This window comes from Schistocerca piceifrons, chromosome 7 (assembly GCF_021461385.2).
Source record: "Schistocerca piceifrons isolate TAMUIC-IGC-003096 chromosome 7, iqSchPice1.1, whole genome shotgun sequence".
NCBI lineage: Eukaryota > Metazoa > Arthropoda > Insecta > Orthoptera > Acrididae > Schistocerca > Schistocerca piceifrons.
In genome coordinates, this window is record NC_060144.1 from 481,759,517 (window position 1) to 481,785,483 (window position 25,967).

The 25,967-nt window shown below is 41.7% G+C and overlaps 1 protein-coding gene across 1 annotated transcript in view; it reads left to right on the forward strand.

Moving 5' to 3' along the window:
- LOC124805129 (post-GPI attachment to proteins factor 2-like) overlaps positions 1 to 25,967 on the forward strand; it is a 152,156-nt gene that overhangs the window by 89,820 nt on the left and 36,369 nt on the right. Inside the window, exons 3-4 of the mRNA XM_047265585.1 lie at positions 5,547 to 5,811; positions 5,969 to 6,181. Coding sequence (XP_047121541.1) covers positions 5,547 to 5,811; positions 5,969 to 6,181 — 478 coding nt within the window. The remainder of the gene's footprint in view (positions 1 to 5,546; positions 5,812 to 5,968; positions 6,182 to 25,967) is intronic.

A 25,967-nucleotide genomic window follows, 5' to 3' on the forward strand; every position in this document is an offset into this window, starting at 1 on the left:
AAATTGCCATGAAGGCACAATTCACCAGAGGGTTTCTTAAGGATGACAAAGGGTATGCACCATTCACTGGAGGAAATGGGAACCACAGCCCTGAGAGAGGCAAGCTGGTCCAGCTTCTCCTCCTTGACTTTTGAGCAGAGGGCCAGGGGAATCTGCCTAGCATCAAAAAAAATCTAGGACTAGCTGACTGCTTCAAGGTTATGTAGGCTTGAAAGTCCACGATACACCCTAGGCTTTCCAAAAAAATCTTCTGAAGTTCTGAGCACAGAGATTTCAAAGACTAATACAGGACCTCTGCAGATACCAACTGTATGGAGTCCATGACTGAAAAGCCAAAGACCTGAAAAGCATCAAATCCAAAAAGGTGTAAATGTGAACATTGTAGGTTAGGCCTTACCATGACTGTTACTGACATGTGACATCACAGTGACTGGTAACAGTAAACTTGTTGTTTCATGTAACCAAAAAGTTTTTCTGAGCTAGCATCATGGATGACAATAAGGGTAATAGATTTAGTCACTAATTTATGGATGACTCCTGCCATGAACTGCCCAAGTGAGAGGCTTTGCTGTTTACAATATCCCCTGAGGCACCTGTTTACCAGTGACAACTGTGAAGTGTGAGGTCTGAATATGTTTGGACATTAAGCAGGAAAACTGCCACACTGGTATCTACTTGGAGGCACAGCTGTAGCAAGGGAACCAGAACCTCAATAAAAAGCTTGTTGGCATTGTGATCAGGAACCACCCCTGACAACAACTCTTCCTGAATATCCACATCCATGTTCTCTGAGGCTGCATTCTGTGCAGTTGATTGGCAGACTACCACAATGTGCTCTTTTTTCGACACTTATGACAGACAATCCAATGCTGGGGACACTTTGACCTGTTGTGTTTGGAGTCGCACAACACACACGAAGGCAACAGGAAGCAGCAGCTGAAACACTGTAAACAGGTTGTGCAGGAGCCACCGAATCAGCTGCTTGGACAGCTGTGATGTCATCCTCCCTAAATGCAGTGGACATAGGTGGCCCACACTGCACTGATGTGAAATCACACCAGGCTCCCAGTCTCCCAGTTTCTGACCATCAGCATGAAAGACTTCATACAACTGGGCAATCAACAATACCTCTTTGAGGGAGGAGTTTTCTGATTGGAGGGCCCATTGCCTGACTTCCGTACCTGGGGCAGAGAGCAGATCATAACATCGTGAACTGTGGTGTCTGCATATGACTCTTTTGACCTGTCTGTGATAAAATGACACTTGTGTCTAAGGCTGTGGAGGATTGCAGCCCAGGCAAGATAAGGCTAATGGGGCTGCTTCTGGCAGTGATAAAATTCAACCCTAGTGGTCACAACAGGTGTGTGGTGGTCATAATAGGGAGACAGCAATGAACATAAGGTGTCAAATGAAAACGAGGGAGGTTCCTGCAACAACTGACACAAGGTGGGGGTAATCTGTGAAACAAACAGTGCATGACAAACCTCAGCATCTATAATGTGGAAGGCTCAAAAATGCTGCCATAACCAGTGTTCGGATACCTCCTGATCTTCCACCGCCTCATCAAATGGTGGGAACTGAGTAGGAAATCGAGCTGAAGATAAAGATTTGAAGAGCAGTGCTGACTGTGATGGATGAAATTCTGCTGTTGCTGCACAAATGTTTTAATTGGAGACTCCATGCCACAACAAAATGAGAAAAGCAATTGTACAACAAAAAACATGTCAGTATGTTCTAATCCCACAAAGGAACATCACATAGTGACAGACATAACAAACTTTATTAAGTCTCAAACACAACTTATTATAATAGGTACACTAGCCACAGAGTGACACACAATACTATTCAGATATCACTTATGCAGAGGTAAACATGTGAGTGAGTTAGAGCCAGCTGGGCCCATCTCTAAAAGCTGTCAACTGGTGGGTAGAGTGTGCAGACAAGATGCTGCACACACATCTACAAGTGATAACCTCTGACACTTATTGAACTTCTAGCTGCATCTGCTGACTTCTGTGTCATGCCTTACACGTGTGCACCTGGGTCTCTGTTGTCAATCTATGCGGGTCAGTACAGATTGGAGCATCTGAATCCAGCTCTGAATTGAGCTTGAAACAAACCAATTCATGTTGGTCAAAGGCCATGTCAGGTCCCATGGGAGATCAGACTTGCTTGTCCATATTTTCCTGTAATGTGACTGCTTCATAATGGACAGAGCAAAGAAAATTAGCCAAATAAAGCGCCCTTGGCTGTAGCTGATTGGTGGTCTGATCCAGTAATTGGTGCTTGGGGCCAAATATGGTAAATGACAGGTGATCTATGTCTACATATGTACTCTGCAAGCCACTGTATGGTACATGGCAGAGGGTATGTTGTACTATTAGTAATTTCATTTCTGTTACAGTTGCAAATAAAGCAAGGAAAAAACAACTGTCTGTGTGCCTTCATATGAGCCCTGATTTCTGTTATTTTAACTTCATGGTTGTTATATTAAATGTAGGTTGGTGGCAGTAAAATTGTTCCATAGTCAGCTTAAAATGCCAGTTTTCTAAATTTTATCAGTAGTGTTTCATGGAAAGAATGTTGTCTTCCCTCCAGGGATTCCACTTAAGTTCACAGACCATCTCCATAGCACTTGTGTGTTGATCGAACCTACTGGTAACAAATCTGGGGCAGCCTGCTTCTGAATTGCTTTGGTGTCTCCCTTTAATCCAACATGGTGGAGATACAAAACACTTGAACAGTATTCAAGAAAGGGTTATACTAGTCTTCTATACAACATCTCCTTTACAGATGAAATGCATTTTCCTAAAATTCTGGCAAGAAACTGAAGGTGACCACTCACCTTCCCTACTACTGCCCTTAAATGCTAGTTTCATTTCATATTCCATTGCAACGTTATGCCCACATATTTAACTGATGTGACTGTGTCAAGCAGCATACTACTAATGCTATATTTGAATGTTATGGGATTGTTTTCCCTACTCATCTGCATTAACTTACATTTCTCTACTTTTAGAGCAAACTGCCATTCACCACACCAACTAGAAATGTTGTCTAAGATATCTTGTATCACCTTAAAGTCACTCAATGATTGACACTTTCCTGTACACCACAGCATCATCAGCAGACAGCTGCACACTATGTCTGCCATTTTATTTGTGTAAAAGTGGTCCTATCATGATTCCCTTGGTCACTCATGATAATATCTGTGACTATATAAAACTCCTGTCCATAAATGACCAATTTAAATTCTTGAATTGCCTAAATGATAGTGCGAGCCCACTGCTCTATTTGGAAGCAGCATTACTGAGAAGTGGGTAATTTTTTGGAAGCGTATGCACAGACATCAATAGGTGAAACAGGTCTTACTTATCTGAATTAAGAGAAACCAGTGACATCAGCTGCTTCTGGGCTTTGAAATAAATCCATAGACAACAAATGGAAATTTTGTGCCAGACCAGGACTAGAACCTGGATTTCCAGCTTAACGTGAGTGATCGCCTTGACTGCCTTGGCTTTTTTGGGACGCTACCCATCTAACCCAAATTCCCATGTTACCACCCTGACTCTGACAAAAGATCAGACAATTATTTCAGTGCAGATGCACATTACATCAGAGCTCCTGTGGGAATCGGGGTGAGCTGCCAGCAGAAGGAGAGTGGATACTGATGCTACTTGCATATGACAGGATGGGAGTTTGGGTTGAACGGGAAGTATATCAGGATAGCTGAAGCTCAGTCTGCCTTTGGCAGTGCTATGGTACAGACATGTGACTTTGTTCCTCAGTGAGGCATAGCTAGTAAGTGTTTGTGTTCACCAAACAGGACGTTGCCAAAACTGTGGGGTACAAGTCAGTTTCTACTACCAGCAGCAGACCAAAGATATGCACTGTCAATCACTGTGTGCACTTCAGTAGATCAATCACTCACTGGGTTTGCTTTCACTGGTTGGGGTGTATTTGCAGCAGAAGTACTGAAACATACCCATTCAAGTTTTTCTTTTGCCATACCTGTGACACGTCGCATGCCAATGGGGCCAAGCACTGCATCTGTGATGAAGGAAATGATATATATAGCTGAGCAATGACATTGCTGCCAACATGGCCCATCACTGCTGATATAGCTGCTTTCAGAGTTGCCCAGCTACAGAGCAGATGAGGGCTCTGCTGGAAGTAGCGCTGACATCCCATATGACAAGCACTAGGAAGCTGGCTGCCATGACATCTTCTTCCATTCAAAACAAATTTTTATTTGTGGGCTTGAGCTATGGATCCAGTTTTCTCAGTACTTATTTTTCCACTTCCAAATCAGGCATAAGCCACACTATAGTGTCCCTGATTAAAGAGTCCATTTAGTTCTGCCCACATGGACATTTATCCTTATAGGTTGGCAGCCCAGTCTCCATAAGATCAATGCAGATCCTTTTTTTGCTGCCAAATTTTAACCTGGATGCTATAACATGTTTCTTCTCTCAAAAAATGTTCTTGTAATGTATAAAATATTCTAGACCACTCAAGTTCTACTGGATTTGTTAATGGCTCTAGTTTCTGTATTAGACAATATAGTCCAGTATTTCCTGACAGAATATGGCTGCTTATCTTTTCAAGTCCAGAAATTTGAAAAGCAAAAAAATATAACTTCATCATTGGCATTAAGCATTCCACTCTTCAGACTGTTCGTTAAATCATGTTGTTCATTAAATGATGGAAAAACCATGTATGTGGTTGGTATAGGAGACATTCTCGCTACATTCGCTAATGCTTACACTGCCTGTAATATAGCTGTAGTTAGTTCTTGATAATCCGGAGTGATTTGTGTTTGTGATCATTGTTGGTGTTTCCTGTTTGAAAACTCACAATCTCGCTTAAGTACAAAAATGTTCATTGTTCAGTGTGCACACAATATGGGTCCTGTGTCATCACCACTCTGTAAAAGGCAAGCTACACACATAATTAACAGAGGCTCACTGCAGTTTATTCAAAACAATAGATACATACAGGATACTCCTCAGAAACACTGCAAGACCTCTTACGTCCTTATCCCAAAGCAAAGTCCAACCATGCCGTATCAAAGTTCTACCTATAACAAATAAGACTCCACAATAAAAGCACCTCAGTCAAACCGATAGCACACTTGCCACTTACTTCACAGACTGCATCACAACTTATTCAGACTGGCCCTGGGCCAGCTCGTATGCCATAGTATGGGGCATTCCTGAAGACAAGTACCCTGTAGGTAATTGTATCACAACTAGTGACAGTAATGTTGCACTAGCTGTTCAGTCTCTATAGTGACATTGGGTGGTGCCACTACACTCTGAAACATCACAATTTATTCCTTTCCAGATACTTTGAGAGCTCACTTAATAGTTCAGCTAACACTTATAGTGTTAAGTTATTTGCAACCAACATGATAAAATATGATCTAAATTCTTTACATTAGCATCAGAAAAATGTGTGCAATAACTTTTACTAGCATTCCATGATATGAATGCAGAAAGCATTTAATTGACAGATATAACACTATTTACATATGCTTCCCACAGGTGTACAATGTCATCCCCTCAATTAGTGCCATCACTGGCATCAGTCCTCAGAGATATCTTTGGAGGACCTGCATAGCATTTCACATTGGACCACGGGTCATAATAGCATCTGTATATAAAATTCATTACCGCTATCTGCTGTCGAAGCTGTATAGTGAACCAAATGCCACAGCCAACAGGCTTCTGAATCTCTGTTACTGGCTGAACATGCTCGAGATTGGAGCTTTGTGTGGAGTTACGTATGTTTCCAATCGAGAAAACTATCGTAAGTATTCTTATGAATTCATTTGGAGTCCATATGCATAATTAATGAATGAGCTATATGTCTATCTGTTTCAAAACTAGTTATGTTTCATTAAAAAAATCTGAGTTGTGCATTTTTAAAGCTGCCAATTTTTTGATATGTATTTCTTATTTTACAGCTGCACATGAAAAAATATTCATCACTTTTATGATTGGATCATTAAGTTACATGCTTGTGACCTTGAAAGTTTTCAAAATGGTTAAACCAACTATGACAGAAAGTGAAAGGCGTTCATATTTTATGAAAAAGGTTCTGTTTGGAACATCTATTTGCAGTACGGCTGGACTGTTAGTCTTCTTCCTCAAGCATCGACTGTTATGCCATGAAATGGGTGAGTAAAGCACACAAACACCTGAACTTAACAGAGAGGTGTGAGTTCTTGGAAACAGAAATTGATTTTTATTACACAGAGAAGAGAATGAGATATATGTTTAAGAGACCACCATGGACTCTACAATAACTTATTGGGAATAATAGCCAGCAGCCTTGCCACTTTGGTAACATCAGTTCATGCCTGATCACTGAAGTTAAGCAAAGTTGGGCTCAGTTATTACTTATATTGGTAAGCATCCAGGGAAATGCCCTTGGCTGACAGACACAAATGTTGCCAAAGTGGCTTCCAATTGAAAGACTTATGCCAGGCTGGTGTGTCTCATGACATTATTATTTTATTATTGGAAATAATGAAGCCTTTCTCTCTTCAACTCAGTACTAAATCTTCGCTATTGCAACCTGTCCATTCTTATGTTCAATAGTCACTAACAAGGAAGTACAATTGTTTTGCCAATGAATATATCCTGTTGTCATTTTCTGGATCCAAAATATAAAACAGTGTACAGGTATAGACCAATTCGCCACAAATAGTGAGACTATTGGGAAGTAGGCAGGCACATAAATAAGTACTGGTTTCAGTTGAGGTGAGTGGAGAGTAAATGGAAGTGCAAAGAGCATGGAAACAACAGAAGGATACTGGAGGGGGATAAAAATAAGGTAAGGGTGTTCCACCCTATGCTGATTGAGATAATGACCTGCTCACAGTGGAGAATGAATGTGGGTTAGCAAAAGAGGGCAGAAGGAGGTGATTTGAACAGAGAAACTGCTGGGAAAATAATGTGAAGGGGGGTTCTGAGAGCAGCCGTAGATATGAAGAATTGGATACCAAAAATTATAGTATGGGGTGAGAAAAATAAAGCTAAAACAAGGGAATATGAAAAGGTAGTATGAGAAGAAGGAAGAGAAGTCATAAGGAGGGGACTGCAAAGGTTGCAGAAGAAACCATTACCGGACACTACATTCTCCAACAGGATGAAATAAGATGATACAGTGGTTAAAATGATGGATTAATATTCTGTAGGATTGGGGGGAAAGTCTTCACTCAACCTTCTTCATTTACATTAATAGACTACTCCATCAGTTCTTGGTAGAATATTTTATACATTACAAATGAAAAAACACATAACAGTGTACAACATGAAGTTTTACATAATATCCACAAAGAAAAGACTATGAACTACTTAGAAATAGTGGAAATTAATAAACATATGTCCACTTTTCCATGCTTAGTACTCAGTTCCATTACTCACCACTTCTAACTGTGTATACTACTAATAATCTCACCTAAACCACTTTGTAAGTTACTTCTTCCACTCAGTTGCCCAATTTTTTCCTTCATTTCAGTTACTGTAGTATCACTTTCCATGTTAAAAATAATTTACTTTGTATAGTCACTGTGCTTTCCATTACCTGCTTAGTCTCACTTGTTATTGTACCTGTTTACAAAGTTAGAGATTTTAGGGACAAGATTATATTTTTCAGCTATCACACATTGCCAAATTTTACTATACAAGGTGTTTGTTTAACTTGAGATAACTAAGTATCTCAAAAATATCTAAAATATGACACATGGTATGAGAAAATGTTCTGGATGAACACTTAATATTAGTAAAGGCGTCATCTGTCTGTGTTACAACTGGCCACCTTCTAACGAACCTCCCTGCGTAGGTGGGGTAAATGAAGTAAACATTGTATTTTCAAATGGAAACTCCACATTGTTATTGTATATTGGGATTCTATGACAAACAATATGTATGGTTTACTAAATTGTGATGGTGATGGCTTGAGACATGGAAACAGAGGTCAGTGTGCATAGATTTTCTATATACACTGTGATCCATGGATCCGTCTGTTCTTCTCTTAACCAACACATCAAGGAGAGGTACTTGGCCATTTTTATCAAGTTCCATTGCCAATTCTGTATTACAATGGATGGACTCTATAAATGTTTCAGGAACTCTTGATGCTTTTCTGCTCCAGATGGTCACACTACAAATGTGTCATCCCAGAACCAATAGACTATTGTCTATTGTTCCATGTATAGGTTTGTTATGACAGTTGATAATGGACTATCCATCCCCATACCATTGGTATTTACATAATATTTCCCATTGAACATGAAATAAATAGATGTCAGGATGTGCCTAAAAAGTTCTATAAAATGTTTGTTAAACATTTCCGCAAGTAGCTCCAAGGAATCAGAAAGTTAAACTCTCATGAAGAGGGAGACTATGTAAAAACTGACATAATATCCAAATCCTGGAACTGCAATTGACTGAGGCTGTGTACAAAGTCAGCTGACTTGCAGATATGGTATTCACACTTCTCCATATATTCATTGAGAATGCACTTCATGTACTTTGCCAGTTGGTATGAAGGTGTGCCAGTGTTAGAGGAATTGTTTCCTTGTGTACCTTAGACCATATAGTTCTGGTAGCACTGCTGTCCATGTTTTAAAACCCATGGTGTTAAGTGGCAAGCCTGACTCACTGAAAAGAGTTATCCTCTTCCTCCTAATTTTATTTGTAGGATTCACATCTATCTGTATGTATGCAACAGCATTAAAGAGAAACTTCCTGGCAGATTAAAACTGTGTGCCAGACCGAGACTCGAACTCGGGACCTTGCCTGTTTCATATCAGCGCACACTCCGCTGTAGAGTGAAAATCTCATTCTGGAAACTTACCCCAGGCTGTGGCTAAGCCATGTCTCCACAATATCCTTTCTTTCAGGAGTGCCAGTTCTGCAAGGTTCACAGGAGAGCCTCTGTAAAGTTTGGAAGGTAGGAGACCAGGTACTGGCACAAGTAAAGGTGTGAGGACAGGGGTCCGGCACACAGTTTTAATCTGCCAGGAAGTTTCATATCAATGCACACTACACTGCAGAGTGAAAATCTCATTCTGGAAGCATTAAAGAGATCTAAAATCTTCTTAGTGTAGTCAATACATGATATTAGGACTGTAGCATTGCTATTTTCAGCTGGCAGACTACAGTTTCCTTGTCCTCTCAAAGATTTCTCTGTGTTAGTCATTCTCACTTGGAGGTGTTTGATATTAGCAATGGTGTTTTTGTAAGTGCTCTACAAGTTTCAAGGTAAATCCCTTCTGCTGCCTCTGGTTTGAGAAAAGCCAGAACATGCTCCATGTAAATTATGTTATCTTTTGGTAGCATTTTTGCATTGGTTACAAAATTTAGTCTTTTAGCAGAGATCTTCGCTGTATTTTAGTCCAGATGTTTTTCACTGTGGCCATGCAGATGTTACCAGCTGCATTAATTCTGCAGGTGACTGTCATCACCCCATTCCCAAGAATCTGCAAAGATAGAGGTGAAGAAGCTCTTTTGAAGTGACATCTAGCATTCATCAAGTATAGTGAAATCTCTTTGGCACTAGAGCTAGGCTTACATGATGCACAGGCATGTTAATGTGATGTTTGGTTTTAGCGAGCATAGGTACAACTTGTTCACCTCAACACCTTGTTAGAAATGTCACCGTACTTGGGAATGGATTGATAATATGACGTGGTCACAAGCAGAATCAGTGTAGTTGCAAACATCTGCACACCAGAAAGCAAAATTCAGTTGCCTGCACAATAAGCCATGACAAGATGTAGGGAGCCAGACTGCAATTAATCTCACTGACAAACATCTGGATGAGAATACAGTGAAGCTCACTGCAAAAGGGCGAAATTTTGTGACACTCTAAAAAATGCTACTAGCAACGGATTATATCATTTCTATGGAGCATATTCTGACTTCTCTCCAGCCAGAAGCAGCAGAAGAAGTTCACCATAAAATCTGTGGAGCATCTACCAAGCAGTCATTGTTAAGATCAAAAGTCTCCAAGTGAGAATACTGAGAAACATTCAGGAGAATAAGGAAGCTTTAGTTCTGCCAGCCAACAAGGGCAATGCTACAGTCCTAATATCATGTATGGACTACAGTAAATAGATTTTAGATCTTTTGAATGATGCTGCACACAGACAGATGGATGATGAACCTATGAATAAAACTGAGAGGAATTGATGATTCTTCTTAATGAGTCAGGCTTGCCACATAACATCGTTAAGGGTCTTAAGACATGAGCAGCAGTGCCCCCATGACTATGCAGCCTTCCTAGCTTACACAGGGAAAGAATTGCTCTAAGACACGTAATTAGTAATATTGGTGCACCTACATACTAGCTGGCAAAATATCTGAACCACATTCTCAGTGAATGTATGGAGAAATGTGACCATCATATCCATAATTCAGCTGATTTTTTACATCACCTCAGTTAGTTGTTGCTCCAGGTGTGGATATTATGGTCAGTTTTGATGTTGTCCACCTCTTTATGAGAGTTTCAATTTCTGGTCTCTTGGAGCTACCTGCAGAAAAGTTCAACAGTTGTTTCACATAACTTTTTAGGTACATTCTGACATCTACTTATTTCCTATTCAAGAGAAAATATTTTGAGCAAAAACTAATGGCATGCAATGCATAGTCCTTTACCATCTGTTGTGGTGAACTTATACAAGGAACACTTTGAAGCAAAGGCACTAGAATCCGCAAAATCAATGTTTTTCTATTGGTACATGGATACCCTTCTTGTAGTGTGGTCACATGGAGAGCAAAATCATCAAGACATCCTGAAATATTTCAGTTCCATCCATCATAATATAAAATCCATGATGGAACATGAAAAAGAGGGCCACCCACCTTTCTCAATATGTTAGTTAGAACACTGTGTATATAGAAAACCTACACACACTGACCTCTATCTCAAAGCCTCAAGCCATCACCATCACAAAGAAATTTGATGCCAAGCACTCTGGTCCATAGAGCTCAAACACTTCAATACAAGAAGAGTCTTCCCAAAGAATTACACCACCTACAAATTGTGTTCTGAAGGAATGGGCACTCAGAATGCCTGAGAAAGAACATTAGATGGAGACCAAGGAAGAGAAACCAAAATCACCTATCTACCTTATGCTGGCTCTATATCCGGAAAGATTGGTAGACTCCTAAGGAAACACAGTATCCAGTGTATTTTGCTCCCTTCACTAAGGAAAAAGTATTCTTTGTGATGTTAGAGATGAGCTAGGTCACAGTCCATGGGAATGTGATCAGAACAGTCACAGAGAGATGCAAGGGACATCGGCGGCATACCCAACTAAAACAACCAGCAAATCAGCTGTCACTGAGCACCAACTCGAATAAAGTCATGAAATGAAACGTGATGAGACCGGTATTGTGGTGGAAACACCAAGTATCTGGGACAGCATAATTAAGGAGTCACTCAAAATAGAGATGTCAAATAACCTGTTAATCAGAGATGAGGGCTTCAATTTAAATAATTGTTGGGGTCCAGCATTCAGTTTATTAAAATCTCACAAGCCATCACATCTACCAGAGTTAGAAAATGCTGAGAGAATTTGTGTTTCATGGAATATCAGTGTGAGCTCTGAGAAACAATAGAGTATCAAAGAGCACAGTGGGCATCTGGAATCAAACTCTGTTATAAATAGTTGTGTGAGACCAAGAACAGTTCACAGCCCGATTGGAGTCCAGACAGTGAGCACACATAACAGCAAAACTCACAGCGCTTGAAGGAGTCTGTCATCCAAAATTATTATTCATAAAATGGAAACAACAACTAGCCAGAACACTTGGAAACTGACTGTTAATCAATCAGGCCGCTACCACCTGAGAGATCACTCATAATATGTCTACAGGAGGTGATTCTTCAAAGAACTGTGGGGGAACCTCTTAATTACATCTTGAAATGTTCCTTTCAACTGTTCATAGAGCTTTTGTGGTGTCACGCAAAGTCTTACATGTGTCCGCCACTAGATCTATACCCTCTTAGTGCTGTGTGACTTGCAAACCATACCAGTGCTGTATGTACACTCTTGATTGACAACCTCTTCATATACAAAAATTACATCAGCTGATAACTGAATGCCAAATAATAACAAGCTTAGAGAAACATTAACACTACTATTAACTGTCCAAGTACAGACTGCTGTCGCTTGCAACTAAATGCACATAAGCAAGGAGCTGATCTGACTAGAGAACCTTTGCATACAGTGGAGCATATTCAAGTGGACGAGGCTGGCATTGGCAGCGGCCCCAGGGTGGTCATATTTGCCAGTCGGGGCATAGGCTGTGGTTGACGGTGGCACACATACTTTGCCTGCTTGCTGCTGGCACCATATACAAATGCTACAGTGGCAGATTGCATGAGCTCGCCTCCACATCCCTCCCCTCTACCTCAGGGCTGGCGCCACAGGCATCGACACCCAAAAAAGGCAGGTCACACCGGTCAGATCACTCTTGGTAGGAAGTCGGATGGTTGAGGAAGCCACCTCATCTGCCCAGATGACCTGACGATAATGACATCAGTGATGGCAGTAATGCAATGGCAGCTGCACAGTGACAGTGTTAGCAAGCATCAGCTCATCAGCACTGGAAGAGGCGTCACCCTCACAGGGATTGGCCATCAGCTGTCTCCAGCCCAGTAGGGTATACGGGCAGAAGTGGCCTGGACAATGGTGCTCTGGCTGCAGCAATGACCCCCTCCTCTTGTGGGTGCTCCGTGGACCGTGGAGTGGCAAGAGAAGGAGGCAGCAATGAAAGAACATCTACCCGGTGCTCTGACGAGTGGACAAGTCCGGGCAGCCACCGTCGAACACCACTCGAGGGTCTGGGGTGGGCAGTAGCTTCATCTTGACATCGTCAACACGCACCAGCACATCCGAGGAAGGAGCCTCTGTGGCACCTGGATCCTGAGAGAGGGCGGTGCCTGCACGAGGGCCCTCTCAGTGTGTGCCACAGCTGCGATGGGTCATTGGCCCACTGAGTGTGTAGTTGATTCCAATAGCAGGTGGTGACTGATGCCCCACCGGCATCTGCGGTGAACATTTACTGGCCACAGTTGTACCAAACTGTAGCAGTAATGACCCACTTGTGGGGGCTCTGCAGACTGTGGAGTGGAGAGATGGAGGCAGCAATGACATAGAAATGTCTGCCCGGTGCTCCGACTGAAGGTGTGTGCTCAAACTAGTCACCCACAGCATATCATGAAGGGTGCAGGTGCACTACAGGCTATAGCACAGGACTGAGCTGATGCACCAGTATCTGGGGTTGTTGGCTGTGGAGAACCTCCACTGGGCTGTGCCCGTTCAGCAGAGCGGTCTTGTAGGTGCTTAGGAACAGTGTCCATGGCATATTGCTTTGTTCCACTGCACCAGTGGGGGTGAAATAGTGCAGATGTGAGATGAGTAACAGAACATCTGTGAAATCATTCAATCACAAAAATCTGTGTTAGAGCTCAAACAGTAGCTTCTGCCAAAGAGGAGCACATGTGCATGTCATACAGGTAAATTTGACAGTGTGTCCGTGTGGTCCCACGGCTGATCAAGTGTGGGCCACAGAACAAAAGTTCATGGGGCAAAGAGGGGGTAGGCACTCATGGACAAGCTTATCAACTATAGAATCAATGCCAGGCCAGTAGACAAGATGCCTCACTAACATTTTCAAGTGGCTTATGCCACAGTGGAAAAGTGCATTAATCCGGGACCATAGGACTGGGGAGATGACAACGCAAACTTAATACGAGTCCTTATTAAGGAGGAGTGTTCCTTCATCCACCACCAGGCCCATTATGAAGAAGGAAAAAATTGCAGACCAGGCCCAACTCCTTAGCAGGCTGCCATTTGGGCCAACCTTTCAGCACAAAATGAGACACCTGACAGAGCTCTGGATCTTGCAGGGTGGCTTTCTCTAGGCACTTTCCTGTGACTAGGAGCCTGTTGAATGCCTGCTACACATTGTTATCAAATTGGAAACACACAACTTTGTCACATGCTGAGTAAGGACCAGTGGATAAATGTGACAGCATGTCTCCATTGGCATGACAAGCAGTGGGACAATAATGAATCTCATATTGATGTGTATTCAAAATAAAGCTCACTACTGAAGATTTTGTGTGGTCCTAAACAGAAATCAAGACTGGGGGCCGAAAAGTGCCACAAGCATTTTATGGTAGGTGGTGAGATGGAATTTGTTTCCATAAAGGAACTAGTGAAACTTGTGGACCGGTTGGCAATCGCCAATGCTTCCTTTTCTATTGGTGAATAATGGCATTGAGCAGCTGTCAATATCTATGAGGCATATGCTGGAGGTTGTTCAAATCCATCAGCTTCCCTATAAGACAAAAGTGCCCCAAGTCTGTAGTGGGATGTGTCTGTGGCAAGAACCGGATATTTACCCATTGTTGAAGAACAAGCCATGGGGAAGACATTAATGACAACTTGGTGTGGGCAAACACCTTGTTGCAGTCCACTGACCAAGCAAAAGGAATACCTTTCATTTGTAAGCTGTTAAAGAGGTGAATGACATCTGCTGCATTGGGGATAAATTATGAATTAACTCATTTTAAACAAAAATGTTTGGAGTTCTTTTAGGTTTCATGGCTTAAGAAATTGGCAATAGCCATTAGATGATGCTGCATAGGATGGATGCCATCTTTCAAAAGAACTGGGCCCACATATCCTACTTCTGCCTCAAAAAACTTTGACTCCCACAGGTTGCTCTTAAGGTTTGTCTCTTGAAGTTTAGTGAAAAGAGTCTGAAGGTTGTCAAGATACTTGTGCCATGAGGATTGTGACATTAATGTCACATAGATAGTTTGCACAACAGTTGACATCACATACCAACTTTCCTAAGAATCGCTGAAACATAGCGGGGGCACTTGCAATGTCAAAAGGCAAGTGCATGTCACGGTACAATCAGAACGAGGTGATGATGCCAACCATAATGTGTTGGGAAGTGGAATCCAGATGAAGCTAAATCAATTTATGAAAAATGTTCACTATCTGCCAGTTTTGCAAGGTTTTCATCGGCCCACAGAATCAGATAAGAATCCACTAAAGACTGAGCGTTAATGGTAGATTTGAAATCTCCATACAAACGAAGTATGCTGAAGATTTGTGAATGACCATCAATGGCGTAGCCCGTTGTTGAGCAGTGACTAGTTCTATGATACCCAGGCCCTGCAAATATCAAGTTCCTCTTTGACTGCTGATCCCAGGGTAAGTGGGAGAGGCTCAGCACAACAAAATCTGGGTATGGCCATTAGTTTGAGAGTGATGTGAACCTCAAAACACTTTGTCACCACCAAACCTTGTGAAAACAAGGGACCAAACTCATGGCAGAGGTCGTCCAGTTCCTGGAATGGGATGGAGTCAGAAACAAGGCTTACTGCATCTTGAATTTGAAACCCAATGACCTTGAATGCATTGAGCCCAAAAATGTTCTCTGACGTCGGACTGTCCACTGCCACTAACACAACTGCCTTCATGACGAGTTGATGCTCAGCGTTGATCGTGAACTCTCAAGGAAAAGGAATGGGCTTGTTTCAGTAACTGACCAAATGATGATTTGTGGAGGAGAAAGAAGATGTCAACTCAAACGATGTTATGTTTGCAGGTTCACAAGGGACAGCAAGGGACATTGAGGACCCGGTGTCAACCTGAAATGGGATTATTGTTGCTGAATCAACAGCATAATGTAAATATTGCTGGAGATGCTGAGCTTGTGGCATGGACTGGCATAACACTATGCACTTCTGTGAACTCCACATTTGTGTCAGAGACTCTGCTGTATGGTGAGCTACAACATACCATGGCCACATGGCCTCATTTACAGCAAGTTGTAACACCTCCGATTTATGTATCCCGCTCGATCCGGATCTGAATAGCAGCCCAAATAAATATTAATTAATGTGACCGTGTACCTACTGGGGCTGGCAATCGGATTTGACTGCTACGCAGTTGTTACATTCCATTTTGTCCTTCTCAAATGCTGTAATAATGAAATGTCTGGTAACAAGGAGAACAACAACACAGCTTCACTAATCAAGACCTATATTCGTCTCAAAACCACAAGAAAAAGGAGACAGCCACTGCCTTCGTCATACATATTTAATAACGGCTAATCTCAGCACAGGCTTCTTCGTTATTCATAATCGTCACACGCTAAATACAATCACTGCAATCCAACACTGCAATCCAATACTGCAATCCAAATGATGCCGGCGCGGTACACGCGAAACCACAAATATTGGCACAGAAATATCACTGATCACTCTCGTAATTGTACTTCTTCACTTTCCCGTATTATTCTAACACAAAGGGGTTAAACCGCGGCGATGGCCACTCCCTTTTGTCGGTCAGCCTTGTATTACCGCAACAGGCCTCCACACGGCTCGGCCCACAACCTGGGAAAGTAACTCAACTTTACACTCACTCTCGCAACCCGACACACTATCGATTGTTTGCCCCCTCGACCTGTGCCGAGTGCAAACTTATAGTAAGGGCCTACAGACCCCTTACATCCCCGCCCTCGAAAACTTCTTTGGAGCCTCTGGCGTAAAAGAATTGGCAAGGGAATTAGACATTGCTACATCTGAACAAAACACATAGTGTAAATAATTAATGAAATTACAATTCACCAAATAATCCCTTGACTCCGGTAGTGGGCTGCCTCCACGATAATAATCTACAAAAGGTTATTACACCTCATAAACATGGCATTGTTCAAATTACAATTTTTTTTTTTTTATCAAACAGCAATAGTCCTCTAGAGTCCAATATTGAATGAAACACACAACATACAATCAAAAATTATTACTTGAACACATGGCATATGAATTATTATATTACAAAATAGTTGTTACAGGTTTTACACCCATTCTCAGATAACCGTTGATATGAAATATGAAGTTCTAGTTACAATACATCAGAAAATACAATGCAAATAAACATTCTCCTTTTTTCAAATGTCCGTTCAACAACTAAATGTCCTAAACATGTCCTACCCAACTACATCAAGGAGCTTGAACACTCTCATTTCAGACATTTGCCCTAATCAAGTTCCCCTTCCTCATTTGGGTTATCCCTGTTCTCGTGTGAGTAGTACCTTTTTATGTTTTCCACATGTTCCTTACCATGCACTCTCTTTGTCCGTGCATATTCCAACTCCACAGTGTTAGGATGACCAATTTTTATAATCCTGTATGGTCCCTTATAAACGTGGTTGAATTTATGTATTTCAGAGTTTATTTTCTTTGATTTTGCATGAACCTTTACTAGTACCAAGTCTCCCACTCGGTAAGTTATTGGTTTCACTAGCTTGTCGTGTCTTTCCTGTCTTTTCCTAGCCTTCTCCTTCATACTTAATTCCACTAGCTCCAATTTCCTTTCCCAAGTCAATGAACTTCCTGGTGGGTAGACTAGCAACTCATGAAAAATACTGTCGGGTTCTTGATTGAGCAATACTTCACATGGTGCAAACCCTGTAGAATCATGTGGGAGGTGATTCCTGACCCGCTCAAACTCTTCCAGATATTCTTTCCATGAACCATGCTTCCTATGACAGTATGTTCAGCATAAACGGTTCAATTCCTTCATTGTTCGTTCTGCAGGGTTAGAAGCTGGCCTATACCTAGAAATGGCAATTTGCTCTATTCTGTGCTCATTTAGCATCTCTGTCCACTCCTTTGACCTAAATTGTGATCCATTATCACTCAAAATTCGCTTAGGAATACACACCTTTTGAAAATAGTCTTTCTCAAAATGGTTAATGATGGCTCTACTAGTGGCTTTCTTCAACGGGTAAAATTTTATGTACTTGGAAACCAGTTCTTCCACTACTAAGATTTGTGTGTAATTCCCTCGTGAGGCAGGAAGTGGCCCAAAGAGATCCACTGCAACTATGTCCTTAATTGCTGTTGGTACAATTGGATGCATATATCCTTTGTGCTGTACCGTAGTCGTTTTAGATTTTTGACAGGTGTCACATGTACTCAGTATCTTACGTATACGCCTTCCCATGTTGTTGAATGCACAATCTAACTTCAACTTTTCCAGACACTTCTTTGGTCCATAAAGCGCATTACTAAAGTGCGTATACCAAATTAATTTTTCTACCACATGCTCAGGCACACAGAGTTTCCAGTTCTCCTCACTCCCCTTGTTTCTTTTATAAAGTATCCCATTATGAATATAATAAAATGTGCGAATTCTTTCCTCTCCTGCACACCTGTATTTGTTTTTAATTGTCTTTAATTTCTCGTCCTCGTTCTGTTCCCTGCGCACATTCTTTAGGAACTTCCTTATGAATTCTTCATACTGTACTCCCTTCATCAGGTTAATTCTAACTCCTTCTCCTTCTGGCCTGTCCACCAACATTCCTCTCGAGTCAGCTGGTAATTTTGACAAAGCATCAGGTATTATATGTGTTGCTCCTGGTTCATAAATTATCTCGAAGTCATAGTCCTGTAATGCCAGGGCCCATCGCGTTAGCCTGCTATGCCTCAGCTTGCTTGTGGTCAGAAATGTAAGGGCCTTATGGTCAGTCACTACTTTCACATGCCTCCCGGCCAAATAATACCAGAAACACTTAAACACCCACACAATTGCCAATGCCTCCCTTTCAGTAATTGAATATTTCCTCTCCCAAGCATTTAAACTTCTGCTACCGAACGCTATTGTTCTTACACTCTCACCATTTCCGCTCCTCTCTATTTGGTACAAATGTATTCCTAGTCCATAGTCAGAGCTGTCTGCTCCTAAATAAAAATCCTTGGAAAAATCCGGGTGGTACAATATGTCTGCACTATATAGTGCTTCCTTGATATTCTCAAACTCGGTTTGGCACTCTGCACTCCAATGCCACGGCATCCTCGCCTTGGTCAATTCCCTCATACTCGGGGCATTAAGTACAGATCCTTTGACAAATTTTCTATAAAACTCACAAACCCCAAAGAATGCTCGCAACTGCTTCTTACTATGGGGGGTCGGAAAATTTCTAATAGCCTCCATTTTACTAGGATCAGGATAGATACCCTCCTCGGATATTATATGGCCCAGGAATTTTATCTTTGATTTGCCAAATTCCGACTTGTCCAGGTTTACAGTTACCCCTGCGGTTTCAAAAGCTGCCAAGATTGCATCCAATCTATTCAAATGTTCTTCCCATGATTCGCTTGCTATCAAGAGGTCATCCACGTAAACGGTGACCTTTTTAAGTAACTCCTCGCCTAGTATCTTATCCATCGCTCTTATGAATTCAGACAGTGACACTTTAAGCCCAAATGGCAACACTCTAAATTGATAGCACCTTCCTCCATAAGTAAATGCTGTATACTGGTGGGATTCTGCGGTCAATGGTATTTGCCAGTAACCAGCAGTTAAGTCGATACTACTAAGCACCTTCACTCCTCGGAATTTTTGAATCAGTTCTTCTATAGTCTCAGGTTTGTTCCGCTCTGGCTCGATGATTTTGTTCACTGTTCGTGCATCCAAAACTATCCTCACCTTTCCATCCTTCTTATCAACAACAAATAGGGGGTTGTTATATTGACTGTTGGCCCTTTCTATAACACCAAGGTCCATCATCCTCTGTATCTCTTCATCTACTGCTCTTCGTTTTGCCTGGGGAATGGAATACTGTTTTATATTGAACGGTTTATGGTTCTTTATCTTTGGCTTACACTCCACCCCTTTCATGATACCTGACCGTTGAGAAAATACTTTACAACGCCTGTATAATACTGTGGCTAATTTCTTCTTAGTCCCCTGATCTAGGTGTGTCATCTCCTCCAACTTTTTACTGATCTTATCCTCTTTATGTCTATCCTCTCGTGCTAATCCCTCAAGGTATATCAACACTTCTTCTCCTAGTTCCTCTTCCCCGTATCCCATGGTGGGTTCCTCTTCATGACACAAATTTATTCTTCTGAATTCCTCCTCTTCTTTGATTGCACTCCCCTCAGCAAACTTTAACCTCTTCTCTTCTCCCTTTCTTCCTTTGACCTTGATAGTACCTTCATCAAAACTCACTACTGCATCAACTTCATTCAACCAATCTATCCCTAAAATAATTGATGTGTTCAATCTGGCCACCACCAAAAATGTTGCTTCGTATTCTTCTCCCTCTATCTCGAAGGTAATCAACACTTGTTCTTTAATAGGTTTACTCCTTGCACCCAACGCATTCACAATTCTCACTCCACTCACCGGGAAACTAGGCAAGCTAATATTTGCTTTTAGTATCTGTTCATATAGCCTTTTGGATACTGCACATGCTTCACTTCCTGTATCGACTAATGCCTCGATATTCAGTCCACATAGCTTGATCCCTACCATGGGTAGCATGGGTTCTTTGGGAATCCCACTTCTTTCCTCCAGTAGATCTTATCTCAGATCTCCACCATTGTCGTGTCTTAGTAGGTTTACTCTGGTCCTTGTAGCTCTCACTCCTGACCGGACCTCATCTGGAGTGTCATTCAGTTTTACGGTCTCTCCGCCTCTTCTATATGCACTGTGTCATTCATTCGCCTATCCCATCCTCTCTCATGATCTCTTGGTTCTTCACTCCTTCTCCAATCATTTCTCCATTGCCATTCACCACCATGGTTCCTGTACCTATGGCCACCACCTCTTCCTCTATAATTAGACGATTTACCAAAATGATTCCTTGGGTCATTACTTCCCCCTCGGTTTTGATCATTAGCTTGATTGTGTTCCTGTGATCGAACAGATTCCAACTGTTCCAGTATTTCCATCAAGGCCTCCCTATCTTTAATTAGGCTCCCGGATACAGTTTCTTGCATTCTCCGGCTCATTCTTCTTTTTATCGCTGATATCATTACGTCATCACTCAGGGGTTGTTCCAAGGTCTCGTTCAATTCCCACAAATGTTCGGCAAACTCTCTCAACGTTCCTCTCCATGTACTAAGTGACTTGCGGTGGAGTAGGTCCTCAATTGCTGCACACTGATGACTTTTGGACCAGTATTTCTTCAAGAATTCCTCTTCAAACTGATCATAACTAGTAGTCCCTTCCTTCTTCCTGACTCCCCAAGTGAAGGCCTCACCTTCCATTCTATCTATTGCAAATTGAATCTTGTCTGAGTCTTTAAGATGTGCTGGGAAAACTCCTTTTAACCATTTCATAAATATCATTGGGTGCAACCCTCCTTTCGGTCTAAATTTCTGCCCTGTATTATTTTGGACGTACCGATTATCACTGCTCATCAAGGTAACGACTCTACCTTCCCCAACGGTTAAAGTGGCATTGCTAATTCGTTTATCAATTTCTTCTGTCTTGCTCTCCAATTGCTGCACTCCCTGTTGTAATTGTCTGACCTCCATTGCGACCCTCTTGTTATCCTCTTCTCGTTGCACGGCTATAGCATTTCTCAGATTGACAGCTAGTTGGTTTTGCCTATCTCCTATCCCCTTAACCGCATCATTGCATTGTTTCTGCATCTGCGTCACCTCAGCGATTCGATGATTGCAATTTGTTTCCACCTCGTTGATTCTTTCTCCCAAGGCGGCTTTCGTTTCTTCAATATCGTCTTCTATCTTTTTTGTTAACTTTCCTTCCACCTTCTCCACGTCTCCCTGGACTTGGTCTATGCTCTTCTGTAGCTTCCTCTCTTTCTCGTCGATGTCCATCTTCAGTCATTCTTGTAACTCCTGCATTTCCTTCTTCAGATTACATTCCATCTTCATTTGCGATGTTTTGATCTCTTGTAAACCTTTCTCTAATGATGCGTTAGTTTCTTGTAAACCCTTCTCTAATGATTCTCGGAATATTCTCCCCTTTTCTCTAGTTTCTTGTAAACCCTCTTTTGTTGCCTTGGCCTCCTTTAGCAACTCTGCTAATATCGACCGTATATCTGCATCCTCTGAAACTGGCTTATCTCTCGTCTTTTGTCCCGGTGTCTCAGGATAACTAGTTGAATGTGCTAATGGGCTATCTACTGACAATCTATAACCACTGATTCCTGAATCATCTCTGTCTTCCTGTCCTATCCCTTTCCTTTCAACTACTGCCTCACAAACCTGCTTATCTTCAGTAGACATGTTTGGTTTATTTTTAATGCACAGGCAAACAATATAAAATAACCTCTAGCAACCCAAAACACTCCTAATTATCATGAAACTAATCAAACAGTAACTGCAGTATCTTCAGTTAATCCCCAAATTGATACAATACGTATGAATACCGAACATAACAACTCTCAAAACCTAATAACTTCAAATATCAATTCTCACATGCACAGCTTATGTAAAATGTTCTAAATAAGATAAATCACACCACTCATAAAATCTATAAATGTAAAATACCCAAAAACAATAAGCATATCTGTATACCATATTTACTCGAATCTAAGCCGCCCTTTTTTTCCGGTTTTTGTAATCCAAAAAACCACCTGCGGCTTAGAATCGAGTGCAAAGCCAGCGAAAATTTGGAAAAAAGTTGGTGGGTGCCGCCACAACTTACTTCTGCCATCGAATATAGGTAGCGCTACACAGGCATGCTGTGTACGCACAAAGATAAATACTGGCGCCAAAACCTGTGCATCAGTAAAAAAAAAAAAAAAAAAGAAGGTGGAAGACGAGCTATTTTCTCCGCCCCGAGTTTCGACCACTGCATTTTCATACATTATCCAATGAAGTAAATACAAATTCCGCATGGTTCATCTTCGAACGTAGCAGCATTTCAATGTACTACGAAAATCCGACTGGAAAGACTGTTTGGGATGTTTGTCAATATGGCCAACTCGTTCTGAATTTTTTTTCCTATCTGTGAGAAGAGATGGTTGCTATAATAGGAACTTTTATAAATTGTGAATCACATGCAGTATTCTCGTCACCATAAGAATAATACGCAAATAAACATTTTGCCATGTATTGTTTCATGTTTGCTGCTATCTCATTTAAATCCGGTCTGCTTAATAAACTATGAAACTAGAGTGAGACAACAGCAAACGCGGAAGAATATACATATCATGTCATGTTTATATTCGTAATATTCTTATGCTTAATAGTGATACAGTCAGAAATGAAGCACGGCAATTGACTTGATTTTTAAATCTAAGATGACTCTAATTTCTGTGTAGAATGTAATGTACTAAAGAGGCGCCTGCAAAGATTTTCAAACGGAGAAAAATTTTCGCTAAACTCTCGTTCAGAACATCTTCTATCATACGCAGTCTATTATTTGGTTCTTGTTGATCATTATCAAAGAAAGCAGCAGTGTAAGTAACAACAAATAGCAATTTCTTGCCATTGTTTCGCTAATGAGACGATTCCTCTTTTTTTTAAAAAAAAAAAAAAAAAGGGGGGGGGGGGGGGGGGGGCGGTAGCGCGCACAAAAGCAAGCCATGCCGCGAGCGGCGACAGGCCGTAAACACGCACTATCAGATTGCGACAAACAATGCATGACACAGTACAGTAACGCATTTTCAGCTTAGAGTGACGTAAACACCTTTAACAAAGAAAACTGCGCTTATCAGATCAAAGAAAAATAAGCTATCAATTCAAACCAGATGAAGCACGTGCAAAAGGAAGGGTACCCGTATAAATACCGACGGAGTGCCTGACGCATAGCAATGGCTACCTGGTAAAGCTTAACGGCTAACTTACGACCTAAATTGTGTCTCATATTACAATGGACCAACTTTGTTTCGATTTGGAGATGCGGCCTATAATTTTTCTCTCCCCTTGAATTTCGAGTCTCAAATTTCAGGTGCGGCTTAGATTCGGGAAAATATTTTTTCCTTGATTTCGAGTCTCATTTTTCAGGTGCGGCTTAGATTCGAGTGCGGCTTAGATTCGAGTAAATACGGTAACCACCATTTAGACTGTGCAGTATGCATAAATAAGTATGTTATATTTCAGAGTATGTTTCACAAACTTTTCGGAAATTACTGTAATTGAGCACTTTTCCTAATGTGAAATTCCGTTTACAATTGTTTATTTACCGCGAAGACTGCGCACTACAATTTAATGTTATGCTAACCAGTCGTCTTCACTCACCTACTGACGTTACCACAAGTCGCGATGTTTTGACGTTTGAAATGGGTGTGGCGCTGTACTGCTGCCGGAGCCGCGTGAAGTCACGCTGAAGATCTGTGGCGAGTTGTCGTAGTTCTCCGTCGGCCGCTCCGTGGCGCTGCAGGCGGGCGTAGTTTGTAGTTCAGCCGCTAGATGCCGGGTCGGCACTCGGTGTTTCGAAGTCGCGCTGCTCGCTGTGGAGGACGTCGTAGTTCTCAGCCGGCCACTCCGTGGCACAGGCGGGCGTAGTTGTAGTTCGGCCACTAGATGCCGGGTTGGCGCTCGGTGTAGTGCGTCTGTGCTTGAACTACTCCTTGCACAGGTAGTTGGGATGACGTGTGAAATCACCTCGCGGATCAAAGTTCTTTGGCGCAGCTGCTACACGGGTCTGCATGACGTCACTCAACAATTGCGTCGCCACATGAGTTGTCGTCCGCATAACAGTTTATGGGTCCACATGAAGCTGTCCGATTTTCACTATTTAAAAAGCAATTCCAGTCACAATATTACTATTAAACACTTCTGTAAAAGCTTAAGTGACGAATTCTTGGCTCGTTTTGCTATTTTAAAGTTCACACGTGTCTTTCTTTAGTGTTCACTTTTCACAGTTTTTCACGCGGATTTACGCATTTGCACATTATACCACAGTTTATCAACACTGTTATTCTTATCTAATATGGCAAGAAAAGAAGTTTAGTCACAATTGTAAGATGTCATTACTTCGTATTGTTCAAAAATGCACTGATTCTTGTCACGATTTTAAAGTTTATGCTCTGTCCCGATCCAACATTGAAAAATATTTTCTCACGTTAAGCAAGATAAAATTACCTATTGTTCTTTACGATTCGTCTGAAAATTGCACTTGTCCTTTCATGGTAAGCCAAGGGTGTAACACCTCCGATTTATGTACCCGCTCGATCGGGATCTGAATAGCAGCCCAAATAAATATTAATTAATGTGACCGTGTACCTAATGGGGCTGGCAATCGGATTTGACTGCTACGCAGTTGTTACATTCCATTTTGTCCTTCTCAAATGCTGTAATAATGAAATGTCTGGTAACAAGGAGAACAACAACACAGCTTCACTAATCAAGACCTATATTTGTCTCAAAAACACAAGAAAAAGGAGACAGCCACTGCCTTCATCATACATATTTAATAACGGCTAATCTCAGCACAGGCTTCTTCATTATTCATAATCGTCACACGCTAAATGCAATCACTGCAATCCAACACTGCAATCCAATACTGCAACCCAAATGATGCCAGCGCGGTAGACGCGAAACCACAAATATCGGCACAGAAATATCACTGATCACTCTCGTAATTGTACTTCTTCACTTTCCCGTATTATTCTAACACAAAGGGGTTAAACCGCGGCGATGGCCACTCCCTTTTGTCGGTCAGCCTTGTATTACTGCAACAGGCCTCCACACGGCTTGGCCCGCAACCTGGGAAACTAACTCAACTTTACACTCGCTCTCGCAACCCGACACACTATCGATTGTTTGCCCCCTCGACCTGTGCCGAGTACAAACTTATAGTAAGGGCCTACGGACCCCTTACAAAGTGTCACACATGATGTGCCTATGCACACACTGGCACCAGGAGTGTACATGGAAAGAGTCAGGACATGACAGGAAACCATGGTGGAATACAACAATGTCTGACTGTGACCCAATTTAACTAGAGGAGCAAATTGAGGGTGTAGGGGAAAGCTGCCAGTTTTGCGCAAATGAGTGCACTGATGCTACATCCATGATATCCTTGTAGTGTTTAGATGCAGCTTGTGATACTTCAAACACCTTAGCAATAATTAAAAGTTCCCCAACTGTTGGATCTCCTTAATGCAACACTTTCCTGACTGACCTCTCTGCCCAAGGTAGAATGAATG